The sequence below is a fragment of the Carcharhinus amblyrhynchos genome, unplaced genomic scaffold (genome assembly GCF_965287045.1).
Source record: "Carcharhinus amblyrhynchos unplaced genomic scaffold, sCarAmb.v2.hapA scaffold_912, whole genome shotgun sequence".
Classification (NCBI taxonomy): Eukaryota; Metazoa; Chordata; class Chondrichthyes; order Carcharhiniformes; family Carcharhinidae; genus Carcharhinus; species Carcharhinus amblyrhynchos.
In genome coordinates this window covers 1,359-18,641 of record NW_027650652.1, presented here as the reverse complement: position 1 = coordinate 18,641, position 17,283 = coordinate 1,359, and the positions used below count along the sequence as shown (strand labels likewise).

General features: G+C 54.1%; 1 protein-coding gene across 3 annotated transcripts; it reads left to right on the top strand.

Annotated features, from left to right (window-relative positions):
• Positions 1 to 5,622: 5,622 nt before the first annotated feature.
• Positions 5,623 to 16,619, top strand: LOC145340303 (neuronal acetylcholine receptor subunit beta-2-like). 3 transcript variants are annotated; one of them, XM_080184750.1, is made up of 6 exons: positions 5,623 to 5,691; positions 10,035 to 10,180; positions 11,332 to 11,376; positions 11,961 to 12,070; positions 14,195 to 15,206; positions 15,757 to 16,619. In XM_080184750.1, the coding sequence occupies exons 2-6, from the start codon at positions 10,151 to 10,153 to the stop codon at positions 15,919 to 15,921; spliced, it is 1,362 nt and encodes a 453-aa protein (XP_080040876.1). In that variant the 5' UTR covers positions 5,623 to 5,691; positions 10,035 to 10,150; the 3' UTR covers positions 15,922 to 16,619. The 3 variants fall into 3 exon arrangements, with proteins under 3 accessions (XP_080040876.1, XP_080040874.1, XP_080040875.1); XM_080184748.1 differs by lacking the exon at positions 5,623 to 5,691 and adding an exon at positions 6,257 to 6,336; XM_080184749.1 differs by lacking the exon at positions 5,623 to 5,691 and adding an exon at positions 8,582 to 8,659.
• The last annotated feature ends 664 nt before the right edge of the window (positions 16,620 to 17,283 follow it).

Genomic DNA, 17,283 nt, shown 5'->3' with positions numbered 1-17,283 from the left:
CTAAGGGACAATTTAGCACGGCCAATCCACCCTAACCTCCACATCTTTGGACACTAAGGGACAATTTAGCACGGCCAATCCACCCTAACCTACACATCTTTGGACACTAAGGGACAATTTAGCATGGCCAATCCGCCCTAACCTACACATCTTTGGACACTAAGGGACAATTTAGCATGGCCAATCCGCCCTAACCTACACATCTTTGGACACTAAGGGCAGCACAATGACACAGTGGGTTAGCACTGCTGCTTCTCAGCGCCAGGGACCCGGATTCGATTCCTGGCTTGGGTCACTGTCTGTGTGGAGTTTGCACGTTCTCCCACGTGCCTCCGCATGTAGGCCAGACCGGGGTAAGGACGGCAGATTCCCTTCCCTAAAGGGAACCAGATGGGTTTTTCCGACAATGGGTCATCAGTAGATTCTTAATTCCAGATATTTTTTATTGAATTCAAATTCCACCGTCTGCCGTGGGTGGGATTCGAACCCGGGTCCCCCAGAACATTAGCTGGGTTTCTGGATTAATGGCCAAGCGATAATATCACTGGGCCATCGCCTCTCCCGCTTAAGCTTTAGAGAGATGCAGACAGCTCAGAGAAGGCAGGATCTCTGGATGTCTTCCCTGGGGGGGGGGCTGGTGTGAATATTTGCAAGATTGATGCTCAGTTTCTCCGGGGCCTGTCTCTACCTTCCGGACACCAAGCGCAAATTCACAGATCTCCCCCACCAGCCGGGGGAATGAACCGTTAACAGAGAAATGTCAGCGAGGTGAGGGGAGATGAGTGGCCGAGTCTGAGGGAAGCAGAGGAGGTCTCAGAATTTCCCCTGGGTGAGTGGGGTGATGTGAAGATGAGAGCTGTGATGACGGCTGTCTTTGCCCAGCTCTCTGTCAGTCTGGGTGAGTGTTGGAGGACAGCAGGGGCAGTGTTGTGAGTCTGTAAATAGGTTGCAAACCTCCTGCAGGCTGTGCTGCAGAAATCTAAATATAGAACAGTGCAGTGAAGGATTCCTTCATACAGGACATGGTGTGTATGTGTGTGTGTGTTTGTACGTGAGCACACACGTGTCAGTGTGTGTGTGTGTGCATATGCACATGTGTGTGTCAATGTGTGCATGTCTGTGTGTGTATCTGTGTGAGTGTGTGTGAATGTGCGTGTATGCGTCTGTGCGTGCCTGAATATGTGTGTCTGTCTGTGTGTGCATGTGTGTATGTGTGTGTCTCTGTGTTGCTATGTATGTGTGTATGTGCATGTAAGTGTGTGTGTGTATGTGTGTGCACACATGTGTGTCAATGTGTTTGTGTCTGTGTGTATATGTGTACATATGTGTCTGTGTATGTGTCTCTGTGTGTGCCTATGTGTGTCCATCTGTGTTTCTCTGTGTGCATGTGTATGTATGTATGTATATGTGTACTTCTGTGTTGCTATGTGCGCATGTGTGAGTGTGCATATGTGCATGTAAGTGTGTGTGTATATGTGTTTCTATGTGTGAGTTGTGTGTGTGTACGTGTATGTCTCTGTGTGGGTGTGTGTGTGGGTGTGTGCAAGTGTGTGTATGCGTGTGTCTCTGTGGTTCAATGTGTGTGTGTGCATGTGCATCTAAGTGTGTGTCTGTTTCTATGTATGAGTGTGTGTGTGTGTGTGTGTGTGTGCGTGCAAGTGTGTATGTGTGGACATGTGTGTATGTGTGTGTGTGTGTGTGTGTGTGTGTGTGTGTATGTGTGTGTGTGTCCTTGGTTCAAACATGGACAGAGAAGCTGAATTCCAGAGGTGAGGTGGGAGTGGCAGCTCTTGACATCAAGGCTGCATTTGACTGAGTGTGGCACCAAGGAGCCCTGGCAAAACTGCAATCAGTGGGTATCGGGGGGCAAACTCTCCGCTGGTTGGAGTGATACCTGCACAAAAATGAATGTGGTTATTGGAGAACCACCCCCCCCCCCCAGACATTCTCTCTCCCACCTTCTTCCGTCGGGAAAAAGATACAAAGTCTGAGGTCCCGTACCGACCGACTCAAGAACAGCTTCTTCCCTGCTGCTGTCAGACTTTTGAATGGACCTACCTCACATTAAGTTGATCTTTCTCTACACCCTCGCTGTGACTGTAACACTACATTCTGCACCCTCTCCTTTCCTTCTCTATGAATGGTATGCTTTGTCTATATAGTGCCCAAGAAACAATACTTTTCACTGTATCCCAATACACGTGACAATAATAAATCAAATCAAATCGAACCAAAAGGTCACAGGACGTCACTGCAGGGTCCATCAGGGATAGTGTCCGAGGCCCAACCATCTTCAACCACTTCATCAATGACCTCCCTCCGTCACAAGACCAGAAGTGGGGATGTTTGCCGATGATTACACAATGTTCAGCACCATTCACAACTCCTCAGATACTGAAACAGTCCAAGTCCAAACACAGCAAAACCTGGACAGTATCCAGGCTTGGGCTGTCAAGTGACAAATAACATTCGCGCTACACAAGTTCCAGGCAATGACCATCTCCCACAAGAGAGAATCTAACCATCGCCCCGTCAATGGCATTGACCATCGCTAAATCCACCCCAACTATCAACATCCTGGGGGTTACCATTGACCATCGCTGAATCCACCCCAACTATCAACATCCTGGGGGTTACCATTGACCATCACTGAATCCCACCCCCCACTATCAACATCCTGGGGGTTACCATTGACCATCACTGAATCCCCCGTCTGATCCTCTACACTGCTAAGAGTCTTACCCTTGATATTGTACTCCTTCATCCCATTGGACCTGCCAAAATGGACCACTACACTATCAGGAAGGATTTACTGACACGGACACTGGTGAACATCTGGAACTCTCTCCATCGAAAGAAAAGATTACTGAGGGTGAAATGAGAGTAGTGTAAACACAAAACTTGGGGCCGTATTTTTACCATTTTGATTCTAAGTGCTGGGCGGTCTTCAAACTGGGAGTCTTTCAGATCAGACTTTTAGACCCGTCCTCAGATGCCCCCTGTCTGCCTGAGAAAATATCAGTGATTCTGAATCACGCTCTACAAGCCTGTGGGCAGGACTTATCAAACCTGAAATCCTGCAGCTCCAATCGGAGTCTCCAACTGCGCACGCAGAGGAACTAAATATAATAACTCTCCCCTGCCACATCCCTCCCTGGGTAGGATAAAACACAGAACACAGAACACAGAACACAGAGCATAGAACACAGAACACAGAACATAGAGCATAGAACATAGAACACAGAACACAGAACACAGAACATAGAGCATAGAACATAGAACAAGAACACAGAACATAGAACACAGAACACAGAACACAGAGCATAGAACATAGAACACAGAACACAGAACATAGAACACAGAACATAGAGCATAGAACATAGAACACAGAACACAGAACATAGAACACAGAACACAGAGCATAGAACATAGAACACAGAACACAGAACACAGAGCATAGAACATAGAACACAGAACACAGAACATAGAACATAGAACACAGAACACAGAACACAGAGCATAGAACACAGAACACAGAACACAGAGCATAGAACACAGAACACAGAACACAGAGCATAGAACACAGAACACAGAACACAGAACACAGAGCATAGAACATAGAACATAGAACACAGAACACAGAACACAGTACAGGCCCTTCGGCCCTCGATGTTGTGCTGAGCCGTGTCCAAATGCAAGATCAGGCAATCTCACTCCCTCCTGAGGATAATGCCTCCTCCGGGGCCCCACAGATATTGCCCCATGCCCCCCCCACAATATTACTGACCCTGTTATCCTCCCCACAGCCCCCGTCACCCAGACCGATTGTTGTCCCCTCTCCCCTTCCCCCCCACCTCACTGATCACAGGCAGAGTGGCAGCAGACACCACCCCGCCCCCCCCCCCCCCAACCCAACACCCCCAACCCCATCGATCTCAAACAGAGGGATATCGGATAGTCGGCACTTACCATCTCAGTAACTGGAATGCCCGAAGCGGACTTTAGTGGAACCTGTCTGTTTCGCACCGGTTCTGGATGGGTGAATGCAGTGGGAAAGGGGGAAGTGCCGGTAAGATTGGGCGTGTAGCCCATTAAATCCATTTAAATAGTGGGGATGGGCTTGAAGGGACTGAATGAAGGCAAATGGTATGTTGGCCTTCAGAGCGAGAGGATTGGAGTGTAGAGATTGGGATGTTTTGCTGTAATTGTACAGGGCGTTGGTGAGGCCACACCTGGAGTATTGTGTGCAGTTTTGGTCTCCTTATCTGAGGAAGGATGTTCCTTGCTATAGAGGGAGCGCAGCGAGGGTTTACCAGGCTGATTCCTGGGATGGCAGGTCTGTCATATGAGGAGAGACTGAGTGGGTTAGGATTATATTCACTGGAGTTTAGAAGAGTGAGAGGGGATCTGATAGAAACTTATAAAATTCTAACAGGATAGATTCAGAAAGAATGTTCCCAATGGTGGGGGGAGTCCAGAACTGGGGGGGGGGGTCATAGTTTGAGGATAAGGGGTAAACCTTTTAGGACTGAGGTGAGGAGAAATTTCTTCACCCAGAGGGTGGGGAATGTGTGGAATTCACTCCCACAGAAAGGAGTTGTTTTAATGTTAAAGTTTATTTATTAGTGTCACAAGTAGGCTTACATTAACACTGCAATGAAGTTGCTGTGAAATTCCCCTAATTGCCACACACTCCGGCGCCTGTTCGGGTTACACTGAGGATGAATTTAGCACGGCCAATCCACCCTAACCTACATGTCTTTCAGACTGTGGGAGGAAATTGCAGCACCCGGAGGAAACCCATGCAGACACGGGGAGAATGTGCAAACTCCACACAGACAGTGACCCGAGCCGGGAATCGAACCCGGGTCCCTGGCGCTGTGAGGGCAGCAGTGCTAACCCACTGTGCCATAGTTGAGGCCAAAATGCTGTCTGATTTCAGGAAGAAATTAGATATAGTTCTTGGGGCTGGAGGGATATGGGGGCGGGGGTGGGGGGGGAGGGAGAGGGTGGTCAGGATATGGGTGGCACAGTGCTAAGCACTGCTGGCTCACAACTCCAGGGACCTGGGTTCGATTCCCAATTTAGGTCACCGTCTGCGTGCAGTGTGCACGGTCTCCCCGTGTCTGTGTGGGTTTCCTCCCACAGTCCAAAAGACTGTGCTGGTTAGGGTGCATTGGCCGTGCTAAATTCTCCCCCAGTGTAACCCGAACGGGAACGTGGCGACTTGGGGATTTTCGCAGTAACTCCGTTGCAGCGTTAATGTAAGCCTTAGTTGCGACACTAACAAATAAACATCGGATGTTTTATTGAATTCGGTGACCAGCCATGACCATAATGAATGGCCTCCTCCTGCTACTAGTTGCCATCAATACCCCCTCCCTCCTCCCTGCACACAGAATGACTCGGTGAATGCAGAATATTCACCAGCAATTCTCTCTCTCTCTGCAATGATAAAACCTGGACAGATTTATATCCCTTTGTGAGCCAGGGTTGGTGTTGGAGGGGGTGGGTTGGGGGGGGTGGTGGTGGCGGGGGGAGAAATCTGTCAATCTTATTTCTAATCAGGCGGCGATTGACGAGGAAGGAACTCCCTCTGCCCAGCTTTGTGATGGCCTGACAGATGTTGCCGTTCACCCAAATCTTTCCAGCGGACGACGACGGTGCCCTGGGAACAGTTCCCCAGAACTGGTGGGCAAACTGAGAGCCGTTGGGCGTCTGTGCCTGTCTCCAACCAACCAACCAACCCCAGCACCAGCTCAGATCAAAAACACTTCTCCACCAGCCACCTCCACCCCCCCCCCCTCCCACCACACTCCACTGCCCACCACCCTCCCTCCCCTCCTCTACCCCCACCCCCCTCCCCACCCCCACCAACCCTCCCACCCTCCCCCCTCTCTGTCTCTGTCTCTGTCTTGTCTTTAAACCCTCTCCAGTGAGGCTGCATCGCACTGGCTGGTTTGGCCGCGACTCAGCAGACGGCAGGTTTCAGCACCGCGGACAGCGGCAGTGCTGCTGCTGCTGCTTCTGCGGCTACTGGGGGGACAGGAGCTCCGGCCACCCGCAGCCTTCCCTCTCCCACCCCCACCCCCCCCCCCCCACCAACCCCCCAAAAGGCTGCAGGCGGTGTCCCGGTTCGAGCTCTTCCCTCCCCGGACCGTGGTTGGGACAGAGAGTGTGTGTGTGTGTGTGTGGGGGGGGGGGGGGGGGGGAGGTGGGGTGAGGAGTGGTGGGGGGGGGGGGTGGTGTGGGTGGATTCTCCCACCCATTCCTCCCAGACTGGGGTAACGATGCCTCTCTTAGTGACTTGCACCTGGTTGCTGGTGGCTTTGGCAGGTGAGTGAGTCAGCTGTGAACCTCGGAGCATTTCCCTACCCCCCCCACCACCACCACCCACCCACCACACCCCCCCCCCCCCCACCCACCCACCCACCACCCCCAACCCTTTTTTCCAACTTGTGCAAGGTCAGAGTATGGTGCGAGGAGCAATGAGCAATAATTCTGCATTCTGTACAAAGAAAAGACAAGGGCTAAAGGGGATACTGTAATGAAATACTGCAAATGTCGGAGCGAGGGGAATCTCATCACAGGGACAGTATTCCCTCGGCCCTGACCCTCCCCGCAGTGCGGCGCTCCCTCAGCCCTGACTCTCCCCACAGTGCGGCGCTCCCTCAGCCCTGACCTTCCCCACAGTGCGGCGCTCCCTCAGCCCTGACCCTCCCCACAGTGCGGCGCTCCCTCAGCCCTGACCTTCCCCACAGTGCGGCGCTCCCTCAGCCCTGACCCTCCCCACAGTGCGGCGCTCCCTCAGCCCTGACCCTCCCCACAGTGCGGCGCTCCCTCAGCACTGGCCCTCCCCGCAGTGCGGCGCTCCCTCAGCACTGATCCTCCCCACAGTGCGGCACTCCCTCAGCCCTGACCCTCCCCACAGTGCGGCGCTCCCTCAGCACTGGCCCTCCCCGCAGTGCGGCGCTCCCTCAGCCCTGACCCTCCCGACAGTGCAGCGCTCCCTCAGCCCTGACCCTCCCCACAGTGCAGCGCTCCCTCAGCCCTGACCCTCCCCACAGTGCGGCGCTCCCTCAGCCCTGACCCTCCCCACAGTGCGGCGCTCCCTCAGCCCTGACCCTCCCCACAGTGTGGCGCTCCCTCAGCCCTGACCCTCCCCGCAGTGCGGCGCTCCCTCAGCCCTGACCCTCCCCACAGTGCGGCGCTCCCTCAGCCCTGACCCTCCCGACAGTGCGGCGCTCCCTCAGCCCTGACCCTCCCCACAGTGCGGCGCTCCCTCAGCACCGACCCTCCCACAGTGCGGCGCTCCCTCAGCCCTGACCCTCCCCACAGTGCGGCGCTCCCTCAGCCCTGACCCTCCCACAGTGCGGCGCTCCCTCGGCACTGACCCTCCCGCAGTGCGGCGCTCCCTCGGCACCGACCCTCCCACAGTGCGGCGCTCCCTCGGCACCGACCCTCCCACAGTGCGGTGCTCCCTCAGCCCTGACCCTCCCACAGTGCGGCGCTCCCTCGGCACCGACCCTCCCGCAGTGCGGCGCTCCCTCAGCACCGACCCTCCCACAGTGCAGTGCTCCCTCAGCACTGACCCTCCCACAGTGCGGCGCTCCCTCAGCCCTGACCCTCCCCACAGCGCAGCACTCCCTCAGCACCGACCCTCCCGCAGTGCGACGCTCTCTCAGCACCGACCCTCCCGCAGTGCGGCGCTCCCTCGGCACCGACCCTCCCGCAGTGCGGCGCTCCCTCGGCACCGACCCTCCCGCAGTGTGTCGCTCCCTCAGCACCGACCCTCCCGCATTATCCTGGTTCAATGCATGACTAGACCAGTGACATTAGCACGACGCCACCATCTGCCCCCCCGGAGCTGCGATGCCCCACATGGCCAAATAGTCTTGGTGTGGATGTGTGGTGAGTCAGCATGGATGAGGTACCAGCATTCAGTGAGCAGCACACTGACACAGTGAAAAGCACTGCTGCCTCACTGGGGACCCAGGTTCAATACTGGCCTCAGGGTCATAACTGTGTGTCGTTCTCCCCCGTGTCTGTGAGGATTTCCTCCGAGTGCTCCGGTTTCCTCCCACAGTACAAAGGAGTTAGGGTGGATTAGCCGTGCTAAGTTGTCCCTCAGTGTCCAAAGATGTGCAGGTTAGGGTGGATTGGCCGTGCTAAATTGTCCCTTAGTGTCCAAAGATGTGTAGGTTAGGGTGGATTGGCCGTGCTAAATTGTCCCTTAGTGTCCAAAGATGTGTAGGTTAGGGGGATTGGCCATGTTAAATTGTCCCTTAGTCTCCAAAGATGTGTAGGTTAGGGTGGATTGGCCATGCTAAATTGTCCCTTAGTCTCCAAAGATGTGTAGGTTAGGGGGATTGGCCATGCTAAATTGTCCCTTTGTGTTCCAAGAAGTGCAGGTTAGGGGAATTTGTGAGGTAACTGCATATGGTTTTGGGGATGGGCCTGGGTAAGTTGCTTTTTTGGAGAGTTGGTGCAGACTTGATGGGCTGAATGGCCTCCTTCCATACTGTGGGGATTGTATGGTGACAGGCTCAGTGGGAACTTGCAGGTGGGGGTGTTCCCCATGTGTCTGCTGCCCCCCCCTCCCTTGTCCTTCTAGATGGTAGAGGTGGTGGGTTTGGAAGGTGCTGTAGAAGGAGCCTTGGTGAGTCGCTGCGGGGCATCTTGTAGATGGTACACACGGCTGTGTGGGTGGTGGAGGGAGTGAGTGTTTGTGGTTAGCGTGTCGATCGAGCGGGGCTGCTTTGTCCTGGATGGTGTCGAGCTTCTCGAGTGTTGTTGGGAGCCGCACTCATCCAGGCAAGTGGAGATTGTTGTTGGGAGCCGCACTCATCCAGGCAAGTGGAGATTGTCCCATCACACTCCTGACTCGCGTCCTTGTAGACGGTGGACAGGCTTTGGGGGGAGTCAGGAGGTGAGTTACTCTCCACAGGATTCCCAGCCTCTGATGTACGAACTGGCCTGGTGCTATATCTGATCAAGGGCAAGCCTCAGGATGAAGGTAGGATGGGGTAGAAGGAGATATAGCCCAGGAAGGTGGGAACAGTCAGGAGAAGAAAGAGGGAAGAGATCTCTCCGAGGATCCCAAGGGTTCTCAAGGAAGTGAGTGGACCCTGTATATCCCAGAGACTGCAGATAGAGGCTGTGATGTGTGTGGACTAGTAAAATCCCCATGGAAACGAGACCTGATGAGGCAGAATGATTTTCTACCTTGCATTCCAAGTGTATGTCTGTGTTCTCACTCCAGAGAGGTGATTAATGGTGACAAGATGTGACATATCTCACTGGGCACAGGTCCAGCGAGGGGGTGTGCAAGGAATGCTGTCCCAGACTGTGACACGAGCGGGTGGTGGTTCCAGGCTGACAGACAGACTGAACCCCAGGGCACAGACAGCTAGTCGGCTGGTCGTAGTGCGTTTGGCTAGACTTAGACTAGCACCGTCTGTGTCAGAGTGAGTTATATAACAGTAATACACGCGTACCCCAGTGAGAGTCAGCACCTTCAGGAGAGGAGGGAGACCCTGTACCCCAGTGAGAGTCAGCACCTTCAGGAGAGGAGGGAGACCCTGTACCCCAGTGAGAGTCAGCACCTTCAGGAGAGGAGGGGGACCCTGTACCCCAGTGAGAGTCAGCACCTTCAGGAGAGGAGGGAGACCCTGTACCCCAGTGAGAGTCAGCACCTTCAGGAGAGGAGGGAGACCCTGTACCCCACTGAGAGTCAGCGCCTTCAGGAGAGGAGGGAGACCCTGTACCCCAGTGAGAGTCAGCACCTTCAGGAGAGGAGGGGGGACCCTGTACCCCAGTGAGAGTCAGCACCTTCAGGAGAGGAGGGAGACCCTGTACCCCAGTGAGAGTCAGCACCTTCAGGAGAGGAGGGGGACCCTGTACCCCAGTGAGAGTCAGCACCTTCAGGAGAGGAGGGAGACCCTGTACCCCAGTGAGAGTCAGCACCTTCAGGAGAGGAAGGAGATAGAAAGGTGGATTGTATTAACAGAGGAACAACTCTCTTTCTCTTGCAGAAAGCTTGTCAATCTCTACGGAGGAAAGGTTGGTGATCCATCTCCTGAACCCAGCGCACTACAACAAACTGATTCGACCAGCGACGAACAGCTCCCAACTGGTGTCTGTGCAGCTCATGGTATCGTTGGCACAGCTCATCAGTGTGGTGAGTGTACCAGCCAAACGGGCGCAGGAGGGTGAGAGGTTAGGGTACACAGACAGCCTGTACTGATACATGGAGACAGACACTGACACATCAGCACACAACACAAACCCAGACTCAAATGCAAAGGGGAAGACACTGGGGTACAGGGTCCCCCTCCTCTCCTGAAGGTGCTGACTCTCACTGGGGTACAGGGTCCCCCTCCTCTCCTGAAGGTGCTGACTCTCACTGGGGTACAGGGTCCCCCCTCCTCTCCTGAAGGTGCTGACTCTCACTGGGGTACAGGGTCCCCCTCCTCTCCTGAAGGTGCTGACTCTCACTGGGGTACAGGGTCTCCCTCCTCTCCTGAAGGTGCTGACTCTCTCTGGGGTACAGGGTCCCCCCCTCCTCTCCTGAAGGTGCTGACTCTCACTGGGGTACAGGATCCCCCTCCTCTCCTGAAGGTGCTGACTCTCACTGGGGTACAGGGTCTCCCTCCTCTCCTGAAGGTGCTGACTCTCTCTGGGGTACAGGGTCCCCCCCTCCTCTCCTGAAGGTGCTGACTCTCACTGGGGTACAGGGTCCCCCTCCTCTCCTGAAGGTGCTGACTCTCACTGGGGTACAGGGTCTCCCTCCTCTCCTGAAGGTGCTGACTCTCACTGGGGTACAGGATCCCCCTCCTCTCCTGAAGGTGCTGACTCTCACTGGGGTACAGGGTCTCCCTCCTCTCCTGAAGGTGCTGACTCTCACTGGGGTACAGGGTCCCCCCTCCTCTCCTGAAGGTGCTGACTCTCACTGGGGTACAGGGTCCCCCCTCCTCTCCTGAAGGTGCTGACTCTCACTGGGGTACAGGGTCTCCCTCCTCTCCTGAAGGTGCTGACTCTCACTGGGGTACAGGGTCCCCCTCCTCTCCTGAAGGTGCTGACTCTCACTGGGGTACAGGGTCTCCCTCCTCTCCTGAAGGTGCTGACTCTCACTGGGGTACAGGCCAGAACAGCTCCAGCTGCTGAAATAACTGCGTCATAAACTTTTTTTTAATCCATCAATGATTGATGTGGTGTGGAGGGATATGGTCCAGGTGCAGGTCAGTGAGACACAGACAAGAAGGGCCAAAAGCCTGTTTCTGTGTTCTAATGTTCTGTGGTTCTAAGATTGTTCCCTTCTTGTTTTTACAGCATGAACGAGAGCAGATAATGACCACCAATGTCTGGCTCACACAGGTCAGTGATACTTAGTCCTCACTTCGAGACAGATTCACTCTGTATCTAACACCGTGCTGTACCTGTCCTGGGAGTGTTTGATGGGGACAGTGTAGAGGGAGCTTTACTCTGTATCTAACACCGTGCTGTACCTGTCCTGGGAGTGTTTGATGGGGACAGTGTAGAGGGAGCTTTACTCTGTATCTAACCCCGTGCTGTACCTGTCCTGGGAGTGTTTGATGGGGGGACAGTGTAGAGGGAGCTTTACTCTGTATCTAACCCCATGCTGTACCTGTCCTGGGAGTGTTTGATGGGGGGGACAGTGTAGAGGGAGCTTTACTCTGTATCTAACCCCGTGCTGTACCTGTCCTGGGAGTGTTTGATGGGGGGACAGTGCAGAGGGAGCTTTACTCTGTATCTAACCCCATGCTGTACCTGTCCTGGGAGTGTTTGATGGGGGGGACAGTGTAGAGGGAGCTTTACTCTGTATCTAACCCCTGTGCTGGGAGTGTTTATTCCTGATTCTGTACCACTCATGTGTGTAAGAAATCCCTGTTGCTCTGAGAGTTCTGTCCCTGACCTATCGGGGTTTTTGTTCTCTCCAGGAATGGAATGATTATCGACTGACTTGGAATCCAGCAGAGTACGAGGGGATTGTGAAGGTTCGCCTCCCCTCCACTCACATCTGGCTGCCTGATGTTGTCCTGTATAACAAGTAGGTAACAGGTTGTTTCACATCAGTGAGGCCCAGAGCATCCTTTACTCATTTGGTGGGGGCCGGGGTAGGGTGGGGTCGGGGGGGTGCGGGGTCGGCGTGGGGTGGGTTGGTGTGGTGGCAGTGGGGGAGCGGCTACCTTCCTTATGGCCAAGGGGTAGAAACAGTGCGACTTAATTGCAGAGAAGTTTAAATTGAAAGACAGCAGTTGAAGGGTAAGGATGTCACAGCAGTGGTGTCTGTGTCCCTGGTTTACACTCGGGATTAATGAGTTCCAGCCTGGTATGGTACACGGAATGGTCTCACTACCTGGAACTAAGGGGGGTCACTGTTTTACCATAAGGGGTCGCTTGTTTAAAATGGGCAAATTTCTTTCTCTCAGAGGGTCGTAAGGTGGCACAGTGGGTTAGCACTGCTGTTTCATAGCACCAGGGACCCGGGTTCGATTCCCGGCTCGGGTCACTGGCTGTGTGGAGTCAGCACATTCTCTCCGTGTCTGCGCGGGTTTCCTCTGGGTGCTCCGGTTTCCTCCCATGCTCCAAAAGATGTGTAGGTTAGGGTGGATTGGCCATGCTAAATTGTCCCTTAGTGTCCAAAGATGTGCGGGTTAGGGTGGATTGGCCATGCTAAATTGTCCCTTAGTGTCCAAAGATGTGCGGGTTAGGGTGGATTGGCCATGCTAAATTGTCCCTTAGTGTCCAAAGATGTGCAGGTTAGGGTGGATTGGCCATGCTAAATTGTCCCTTAGTGTCCAAAGGTGTGCAGGTTAGGGTGGATTGGCCATGCTAAATTGTCCCTTAGTGTCCAAAGATGTGCAGGTTAGGGTGGATTGGCCATGCTAAATTGTCCCTTAGTGTCCAAAGATGTGCGGGTTAGGGTGGATTGGCCATGCTAAATTGTCCCTTAGTGTCCAAAGATGTGCGGGTTAGGGTGGATTGGCCATGCTAAATTGTCCCTTAGTGTCCAAAGATGTGCAGGTTAGGGTGGATTGGCCATGCTAAATTGTCCCTTAGTGTCCAAAGGTGTGCAGGTTAGGGTGGATTGGCCATGCTAAATTGTCCCTTAGTGTCCAAAGATGTGCAGGTTAGGGTGGATTGGCCATGCTAAATTGTCCCTTAGTGTCCAAAGATGTGTAGGTTAGGGTGGATTGGCCATGCTAAATTGTCCCTTAGTGTCCAAAGATGTGCAGGTTGGGTGGATTGGCCATGCTAAATTGTCCCTTAGTGTCCAAAGATGTGCAGGTTGGGTGGATTGGCCATGCTAAATTGCCCCTTAGTGTCCAAAGATGTGCGGGTTAGGGTGGATTGGCCATGCTAAATTGTCCCTTAGTGTCCAAAGATGTGCAGGTTGGGTGGATTGGCCATGCTAAATTGTCCCTTAGTGTCCAAAGATGTGTAGGTTAGGGTGGATTGGCCATGCTAAATTGCCCCTTAGTGTCCAAAGATGTGCAGGTTAGGGTGGATTGGCCATGCTAAATTGCCCCTTAGTGTCCAAAGATGTGCAGGTTAGGGTGGATTGGCCATGCTAAATTGCCCCTTAGTGTCCAAAGATGTGCAGGTTAGGGTGGATTGGCTATGCTAAATTGTCCCTCAGTGTCCAAAGATGTGCAGGTTAGGGGGATTGGCCATGCTAAATTGCCCCTTAGTGTCCAAAGATGTGCAGGTTAGGGTGGATTGGCTATGCTAAATTGTCCCTTAGTGTCCAAAGATGTGCAGGTTAGGGTGGATTGGCCATGCTAAATTGCCCCTTAGTGTCCAAAGATGTGCAGGTTAGGGTGGATTGGCCATGCTAAATTGCCCCTTAGTGTCCAAAGATGTGCAGGTTAGGGTGGATTGGCCATGCTAAATTGTCCCTTAGTGTCCAAAGATGTGTAGGTTAGGGTGGATTGGCCATGCTAAATTGCCCCTTAGTGTCCAAAGATGTGCAGGTTAGGGTGGATTGGCCATGCTAAATTGCCCCTTAGTGTCCAAAGATATGCAGGTTAGGGTGGATTGGCCGTGTTAAACTTTAAACTGTTCTAAATAAAACCTGGTACGTGTTAAGTGCTTTGAGGGTTTCCCGAGATTGCGAATGGTATTTCTTTGCTACCTGCAACGCTGCTGCTCTTGTCTCCCCGCCTGGCAGCGCTGACGGCACGTACGAGGTCTCCTTCTACTCCAACGCGGTGGTCTCGCATGACGGCAGCGTCTTCTGGCTGCCCCCCGCCATCTACAAGAGCGCCTGTAAGATCGAGGTCAAGCACTTCCCCTTCGATCAGCAGAACTGTACCCTCAAGTTCCGCTCCTGGACCTACGACCGCACCGAGATTGACCTGGTGCTGCGCTCCGATGTGGCCAGCCTGGACGATTTCACGCCCAGCGGTGAGTGGGACATCGTGGCGTTACCGGGACGGCGCAACGAGAACGCCGATGACCACACCTACGTGGACATCACCTACGATTTCATCATCCGCAGGAAGCCCCTCTTTTATACCATCAACCTCATCATCCCCTGCATGCTCATCACCTCCCTGGCCATCCTGGTCTTCTACCTGCCCTCGGACTGCGGCGAGAAGATGACCCTCTGCATCTCCGTGCTGCTGGCCCTCACCGTCTTCCTGCTCCTCATCTCCAAGATCGTGCCCCCCACCTCGCTGGATGTCCCACTCATGGGCAAGTACCTGATGTTCACCATGGTGCTGGTCACCTTCTCCATCGTCACCAGCGTGTGTGTACTCAACGTGCATCACCGCTCGCCCACCACCCACACCATGCCCCTCTGGGTCCGCCTGGTCTTCCTGGACAAGCTGCCCGCTCTCCTCCTCATGAAGCAACCCAGGAACAACTGCGCCAAGCAGAGGCTGCGGCAGCAGAGGGTCAGGATGGCGACACCGGGGGGAGGAGGAGGAGGAGGAGGAGGAGGAGGCAGGTGGCTCCCGCCCAGGAGCGGTGGCAAGCCCTGCACTTGCCTCGCCAACCAGTCCAGCGGGCACGGCTACGGGCAGAGGTGCGTGGAGCTGCCGGACGGCACCAATGGGGTGCGGGACCACTGGGCAAAGACGTCACGTGGGCCAGTCTGCAGCCACAGGATCGAGGATGCGATGGAGGGAGTGGAATTCATCGCCGATCACATGCAGAGCGAGGACGGAGACCAAAGCGTGAGTGTCCTGTCCTCGGCACAGAATAGAAATTGGGGGCAACAGGGTGGCACCGTGGGTTAGCGCTGCTGCCTCACAGTGCCAGGGACCCAGGCTCATTCCCAGCTCGGGTCACTGACTGTGTGCAGTCTGCATGTTCTCCCCGTGTCTGCGTGGGTTTCCTCTGGGTGCTCCAGTTTCCTCCCTCAATCTAAAGGTGTGTGGGTTAGGTGCAGTGGCCGCGATAAATTGACTCTTCATGTTAGGGGGAGTAGCAGGGTAAATGTGTGGGGGTTATGGGACTAAGCCTGGGTGGGATTGCAGTCAGTACAGACTTGATGGGCTGAATGGCCTCCTTCTGCACTGTCGGGATCCTACATCACCAAAGGCAGATTGCGCAGCCATCGCGAGTCTCACATTGTATAGCACGTGGGATCTTGCTGTGTAATAATGTTGCCTTTCCCACGATGCCACAGTGAGCATGCCTCCATTGGGTGGGGGGGGGGGGAGGTGGGGGTACTCTGGGATGCCCCGAGCTGCTTCATAAATGCAAATTCTTCTGCTGTTCCAGGTGGTTGAGGATTGGAAGTACGTGGCCATGGTGATCGATCGCCTCTTCCTCTGGATCTTTGTGGTGGTTTGTGTGTTTGGGACCACCGGCATGTTTCTCCAGCCGCTCTTCCAGAACCTCAAGTTCAAGAAGTTAATCTCGTTCATGGGTCCAGAAGAGGAGTAGAAGGGCCAGCCTCCCTCCCCCCCCCCCGACCTCCCCTCCTCCCGCTCTCACTCCCATTCCAAAAATACAATTCCAGGGAAAAGCTCTCGGACTTACCCCCCTCCCCACCACCCGATTGGACCGACCACACAGACTGTCCAGGCTATGGTGCCAACACTGGGCTCCCTTCGACAATGGACAAGTGAGGGAGGGGGCAGGTGGGCACTCGGCCCCCAGTCTCCGCACCCCTACAGCTCAGCTGATGGCACCCAGCGGAGAACCACACCACCTCTCATGGGCTCTCCCAAGGTGAATTTAGTCAGGATTATCACGTCTCAACTTCCCACCGGGAGCAATGCTCATTCAGGGAGGCCACGTTTGTTGGCAACAGGGAAATTTAAACCTGGGGACAGTCAGCAGGGGAAGGATATTCCTGTAAACTTCACACTGTATCTAACCCCGTGCTGTACCTGTCCTGGGAGTGTTTGATGGGGGGGACAGTGTAGAGGGAGCTTTACTCTGTATCTAACCCCGTGCTGTACCTGTCCTGGGAGTGTTTGATGGGGGACAGTGTAGAGGGAGCTTTACTCTGTATCTAACCCCGTGCTGTACCTGTCCTGGGAGTGTTTGATGGGGGGACAGTGTAGAGGGAGCTTTACTCTGTATCTAACCCCGTGCTGTACCTGTCCTGGGAGTGTTTGATGGGGGGACAGTGTAGAGGGAGCTTTACTCTGTATCTAACCCCGTGCTGTACCTGTCCTGGGAGTGTTTGATGGGGGGACAGTGTAGAGGGAGCTTTACTCTGTATCTAACCCCGTGCTGTACCTGTCCTGGGAGTGTTTGATGGGGGGACAGTGTAGAGGGAGCTTTACTCTGTATCTAACCCCCGTGCTGTACCTGTCCTGAGAGTGTTTGATGGGGGACAGTGTAGAGGGAGCTTTACTCTGTATCTAACCCCGTGCTGTACCTGTCCTGGGAGTGTTTGATGGGGAGACAGTGTAGAGGGAGCTTTACTCTGTATCTAACCCCGTGCTGTCCTGGGAGTGTTTGATGGGGGACAGTGTAGAGGGAGCTTTACTCTGTATCTAACCCCGTGCTGTACCTGTCCTGGGAGTGTTTGATGGCAAGAATGTAGATGGAGCTTTACTCTGTATCTAACACCCCCAGGATAGGTAGAGCACGAGAGTAGATATGATGCTTTTAGAATATTCTGACCGTATCACCATGAATCTCTGAAACGTTCTTCAGATACTTATGTTGGTCTTTTTAGGACAAGTGAAACCGACTTAGCCTCAATGCTTTTGGTTGGGACCCTCTGTACGTCTTGCAATGTGTGCTGGGATTGGGGGTGAATCCCCAATCTATTCCCTCTCAGTCGAAATG

Excerpts from the sequence above, each read along its gene's own strand:
- LOC145340303 (XM_080184748.1), top strand. The coding sequence starts at position 6,291 with ATGCCTCTCTTAGTGACTTGCACCTGGTTGCTGGTGGCTTTGGCAG. Across the intron at positions 10,181-11,331 it reads TGGCACAGCTCATCAGTGTG|CATGAACGAGAGCAGATAAT; the intron begins GTGAGTGTACCA and ends TTGTTTTTACAG. Across the intron at positions 11,377-11,960 it reads CCAATGTCTGGCTCACACAG|GAATGGAATGATTATCGACT; the intron begins GTCAGTGATACT and ends TGTTCTCTCCAG.